The sequence below is a fragment of the Chiloscyllium plagiosum genome, chromosome 31, assembly GCF_004010195.1.
Source record: "Chiloscyllium plagiosum isolate BGI_BamShark_2017 chromosome 31, ASM401019v2, whole genome shotgun sequence".
Classification (NCBI taxonomy): Eukaryota; Metazoa; Chordata; class Chondrichthyes; order Orectolobiformes; family Hemiscylliidae; genus Chiloscyllium; species Chiloscyllium plagiosum.
This window is the reverse complement of record NC_057740.1, coordinates 3,023,678-3,029,747: the sequence shown is the minus strand read 5'-3', so window position 1 is coordinate 3,029,747 and position 6,070 is coordinate 3,023,678. Positions and strand designations below refer to the sequence as shown.

Sequence of the window (6,070 nt, the reverse complement as noted above, 5' to 3'; positions counted from 1 at the left end):
GTTTGGGGGGTGTGTTTGAGGAGAATGTGTTTGAGTGGATAGTGTTTGAGAGAAATGTGTTTGAGAGGAAGGTTTTTGAGGGGCATGTCTTTGAGGGTAGTGCGTTTGAGGTGAATGTCAATATCGGATTGTGGGAAGTATTTGAGGAGAGTGTTGAAATTGGATTGTTTTGTGAGTAATTGAGGATCTTTGCCCCCTAAGTTCTAGTTAATGCTGTGGTTTAATGAGGTGATATTTGTTATGAATGTGAATGTCTTTAATGTGGCTGACATGACCAAGTCCAGTTTCTGAATGCACTGACAGAATGCTGAGCGGGGTTTTCAGGACGTCTTTGACCGAACATACCGTCCATCCGTGTATGACCAAGAACGTCCTTGCGGTTTGGTTGAAGTTGCACTGACTGATGGTTTCCAGCTGGCCTGGAATCAAGTAGCAAGAATCCTCCTCAGGATCCAAAACTGTTCGAAGGGAGAACTTCGTCTGGACTGTGCTGTAGTCCTTTTCAGGTTGAGGACCTGTCGAGAGTTCAGAACAATTCTTCATGGTGTTGCAATAAGTACACTCGCAGGGATTTGAAAAGGTGACGGGATAAATTCAGGGCAGGAGTGCAGGTCAAAGAAAGTAAGCAAGTAAATATGGATGGGTGTACGAGCCAAGATGGTTTCACTGAATAAAGGAGATGGGATACATGGAGAAGTGATGATGAAATTGATTTTTCAATGTTAAAACGCATAATGGTAGAGGCAGAGGGTGTGGCTAGACATGGGTGAATGTGGCAAGTCATTTGGAGAAATGGGGAGATGGTTGGGAACGGCTGAATGGGACTAGCAATGGTTTGCATTTCAGTGGATGGTGTATTTGGTTGTGTTGTGGTGGTAATGTCACTGGGCCAGGAACCCAGGATCCCAGTCTACTGTTCTCGCATCTGGCTTTCAATCCCACTATGGCAAAATGAGAATTCAATTACAAATATCTGGAATTAAAAGCTAGTCTAATGACAACTGCGCAATCGCCTTTAATTCTTGCAGAAACAGAACCCCATCTCCTTCACTAAGGTCCTTTAGAGAAGGAGACCTGCTGTCTGGGCCTGTACGTGACTCCAGCCTCCAGACCATTGACAATACGGCTGACTCTGAACTCCCCTCTGAAATGGCGTCAGCAATCCACACAGTTGTTGAGTAATCGATGTTTTGAGAAGATCTGTAGCTCAGGTTGAGATTCTGGATGTAGGTTTGCTCGCTGAGCTGGAAGGATCATTTTCAGTTATGTCCAGAGTGGCTGTGCAATTACAACGGACAATAACTGACTCCACCACATAGTCCCACCTCCCACGACTGAATGAAGAAATCCAGCCCAGGCACGTTTGTGGCTGAGGAAAGCAATTAATAATTAATTGTAAGAAAGTGTCTACTGGGTTCTCCAAAACCACAATATCGACATCCAGGTTTTGAAGAATGTTATATCGTATTGGAGGCAAACTCCTGCCTCACAACATTCTGACTTCTACAGAACCTCCTGTGTTTGCTCTGGTCTGTAGTGAAGGCAGATGGTTAAATGTGGAAGGACCTAACTGACTTGTCACATAAGTCTCTCCCTTCAGCTGCCCAGATCCGGTCACGGCTACTGAATTCCAGGAGTCTGGCACACAATGATTGGATTATAAAATACCTTTCATAGCCAGAACCCCACTGTCCAAGTGATAACAACAATGGCTTCACTTCACCCAGCTGAGCCCCCTGCTAATGGGTAGCAGACAGCCCTAATGCACACCCTTCGGTTGTTACTGGTGAAGCTTTGTAGATGGTGGCAATGACATTAGAGAGTAGAAAGTACTGTAATGTAAAGCTATCCCCATTTTTGACCGTGATCCACAGCACTGTGATTCGTGGTCTCCGGCTGGTAAATTCAGTAAGTTTCACAACACACCAACTGCTAACCTGAAGCATAAAACAGAGCTTAAAGTGATAATGAAAACTGTTTTACTTATCCAAGCAGCAAATCTTTTCATTCACAAAGTAAAGTTGCTGTGAATTGTCTGGGCCTGCTCAAAAGATTTCCAAACAACTTACAGTCATAAAAACAGACTCTTCACTCCATGCTGACCAGATATCCTAACCTAATCTAGTTCCTATTTGCCAGCATTTGGCCCATATCCCTCTAAACCCTTCCTATTCATATACCCATCCAGATGCCTTTTAAATGCTGTAACTGAACCAGCCTCCACCACTTCCTCTGGCAGCTCATTCCATACAGGTACCAGCCTCTGCGTGAATACGTTGTCCCTTAGGTCTCTTTTATATCTTTCCCCTCTCACCTTAAACCTATGCCCTCTAGTTCTAGGCTCCCCCACCCCAGGCAAAAGACCTTGTCAATTTACCCTATTGTGGTATTATAAAACTCACCCCCTCAGCCTCTGACGCTCCAGGGAGAACAGCCCCAGCCTATTCATAGCTAAACACTCCAATTCAAACAATGTTGTTTCATTCTGGAGAAGCTACAGTGTTTCTAAACTTCCACTGTTCTCATCTCAAAAACTGCTGAAACTCCAAACTACTTGATTTGAGCATCTTAGCATTCACTGTTAATACTGGGGGTGGTCACCCACAACAAACTTTCTTGGGCTCTTCATGTGGACGCACTGGTCACAAAGGCCCAACAACGTCTCCTCTTCCTCAGGCAGCTGAGGAAATTTGGCATGATGGCGAATACCCTCGCCAACTTTTATGGGTGTGCCATGCTGTCTGGATGTACCACTACCTGGTATGGCAACTGTACCGTTTAAGATCAGAGACGGTTACAGAGAGTGGTGAACTCGGCCCGGACAGTCACAAAGGCCAACCTCCCATCAATAGAATCCATCTACCAGGCCCACTGTCAAGGAAAGGCCGCCAGCATTCTCAAAGATCCATCCCACCCTGGCAATGTTTTTCTACAACCTCTACCATCGGGGAGAAGGTACAGAAGCCTGAACACACGCACACCAGCCGGTTTTGTAACAGTTTCTCCCCCAGTGTTGTTAGAATACTGAATGGACTCTCAAACTCTTAACAATCACCTGTAGCTGTGTTTCTGTTTTTGCTGCTGTTTACCTATTATTTACTATCTCTGCTACCTAACTCTGTGATCGGCCTGTATTGCTCACAACACAAAGCTTTTCACTGTGTCTCGGTACACGTGACAATAAATTCAATTCCATTCAACTTGAACTAAATAGGATGATGCAAAGGTGGGATTGGCCATTTGAGATGGCAGTTTGCAACATCGGTATTATCGTTGTTTATTTAACCATGGATCATAATATCAAGCAATGCAATGCAATTATTTCAGATTAAACATATTTTTATTGGAGCTGCACCTCCAGAGAGAAGTTGCTTACCTGAGAGTGATGCGTTTGTTCGGACTGTGCTCTCTGCCCTTTACTCGATCCTCTGTGATAATTAAACACCATCCTGGAGCCCTTATCTTGCACAGTGTGCTTTTGTGAAGCCCTTCAGTGAATGCCTTTTGAAATGGCAATCTGATTGCCCTTTAGCAGTGCTGTTCGGTAAATCTTAAACAACACAGGGAGATTTATAAAACTAAAATTCCCTTTTCATAAAAGCATGTTAACTCCGCCTCGTTGCACTAGGATTTTCTAAGTGGCACTTGTTTTTTTTTCCCTAAGTTTGACGAACTTTTGTTAAGGTCAGCTATCACACAACACCAGGTTATAGTCCAATAAAGTTTATTTGAAATCACAAGGTTTCGGAACACTGCCCCTTTCTCAGGAGATGGAGGAGCAGCGCTCTGAAAGCTTGTGATTTCAAATAACCTGATGTTGTGTGACTTCTGACCTTGTCCACCCCAGTCCAGCACCAGCACCTCCACATCACAGCTTTTGTTCGGTGTGAAACAGTTTTGCACTGTACAGTTGGGTGTGACTGTTGTGAAACTCCATATTTCATCGAATCCCTACAGTGTGGAAACAGGCCCTTCAGCTCAATAAATCCACACCAACCCTCTGAAGAGTAACCCACTCAGACCCATTCCCCAATTCTCCTATATTTACCTCTGACTAATGCACCTAACCTACACATCCCTGAACACTGTGGGCAATTTCCCATGGCCAATTCACCTGACCTGCACATCTTTGGACTGTGGGAGGAAACTGGAGCACCCGGAGGAAACCCACGCAGACACGGGGAGAATGTGCAAACTCCATACAGGCCCGAGGCTGGAATCAAACCCAGGTCCCTGGCGCTGTGAGGCAGCAGTGCTAACAACTGAGCCACAGTACTGCCCATGCCATGTTTGTGACTGTATTACTGTCATTGACAGTTAAAAAGGTGATTGTTCAATAATTTAGAGCTTCTCCTATAACTGTTTGTCAGTTTGTTTAGAAATATAAAAGTGTTGCAGTTTACAGTTATGTTTGTGGTTTACAGTTTCAGGTGTGAGTGTATTGAAGTTTAGAATGATTGTAGTTTACTATAGCTGAAGCATAAATGTATTACATTTTGATTTATGACATTATTTGGAACTTTTGTCGATTGAAAGGCATTTGGATGGGTATATGAATAGGAAGGGTTTGGAGGAATATGGGCCGGGTGCTGACAGGTGGGACTAAATTGGGTTGGGAAATCTGGTCGGCATGAATGGGTTGGACCGAATGGTCTGTTTCCATGCTGTACATCTCTGTGACTCTATGTGTTAGCACAACAGATCACAGTTTGAGGCTGCGATGCAATTTTTTTGACATAGAGTCATAGAGATGTACAGCATGGAAACAGACCATTCGGTCCAACCCATCCATGCTATCCCTCCAAACCCTTCCTATTCATATACCCATCCAGATGCCTCTTAAATGTTGCAATTGTACCAGCCTCCACCACTTCCTCTGGCAGCTCATTCCATACACGTACCACCCTCTGTGTGAAAAAGTTGTCCCTTACCTCTCTTGTATATCTTTCCCCTCTCAACCTAAACCTCTAGTTCTGGACTCCCCCCACCCAGAGCAGAGGCCTTGTCTATTTACCCTACTGATGTCCTTCATGGTTTTATAAACCTCTATAAGGTCACCCCTCAGCCTGTGGCGCTCCAGGGAAAACAGCCCCAGCCTGTTCAGCCTCTCCCTGTAGCTCAGATCCTCCAACCCTGGCAACATCTTTTCTGAACCCTTTCAACTTTCACAACAACCTCCCCAATAGGAAGGAGACCAGAATTGCACACAATATTCCAACAGTGGCCTAACCAATGCCCTGTACAGCCGCGACATGACCTCCCTACCCCTGTACTTGGATGCTCATGTGACTATATTACTGTTTAGACATTTGTGACAGATTGCAACTTACAATTGATATGACTTACTGAAGCTAATTTGTATTAAAATTTACAACTGGACAAGTGACTGTATTGCGGATGCCACGCAACGATTGTTAAAGTTTGATATGTATTACAGTCTGTACTTTGTCAGGGTGTTGTACACAGTTGGACGTGTGTGTGTGTGTGTGTGTGTGTGTGTCGCTGGTTGGGGAGGTGAGCCGCTGGGTTGTGAATCTCGGGCATCAAGTTCCTGTCAGTCTCCGAGTTCCCTCTGGGTAGAGGGAGGAGATTATACAGTTCAACTCTGCAAGGTCTGAGGTTACTCTCGGTCAGCGCCGGCAGCTCGGTATTGATAAGGAGAGCGGTGAAAACAGACAGAGACAGGACAACAACCAAACACATGGTGATCTTCTGTAACTCCATGTAATCTAAGAGCGTGCTCCATTCCCGCGGTGAACGCTAAAACACACCGCTGTCTGAAGTCACCCAGAGTCACTGCTTTACCTGTGGGGCTGGCCGGTCGATCCGCTGATAACCGGGTGAACACGGGCAGGAGGACACAAATCCAGGCAAGGAGTCCCCCCCCTGCCATGGCTCGCCGCCTTTCACTGCGGGCTGATGCTTTCCGTCAGAGCTGCCTGAGGGAGCGGCTCCAGCTGGTGTGCAGACCCCAGACCGAGGTATCTGCTGCCGGCTCTAGCGGAGCTCTCCTCTGTCTTTACTCAGTCTGTCTCTCCCCCTCTACCTCTCCCCGTCTCTCTCTCTCTCT

General features: G+C 45.7%; 1 protein-coding gene across 1 annotated transcript in view; it reads right to left on the bottom strand.

The window, feature by feature from the left end:
- The window catches only part of LOC122565148 (lipoprotein lipase-like), a 39,609-nt gene extending 33,545 nt beyond the window's left edge, over window positions 1-6,064 (bottom strand). Inside the window, exons 1-2 of the mRNA XM_043720826.1 lie at window positions 5,806-6,064; window positions 346-515 (exon numbers count right to left, since the gene is read on the bottom strand). Coding sequence (XP_043576761.1) covers window positions 346-515; window positions 5,806-5,893 — 258 coding nt within the window. The 5' untranslated portion in view covers window positions 5,894-6,064. The remainder of the gene's footprint in view (window positions 1-345; window positions 516-5,805) is intronic.
- Between the last annotated feature and the right edge of the window lie 6 nt (window positions 6,065-6,070).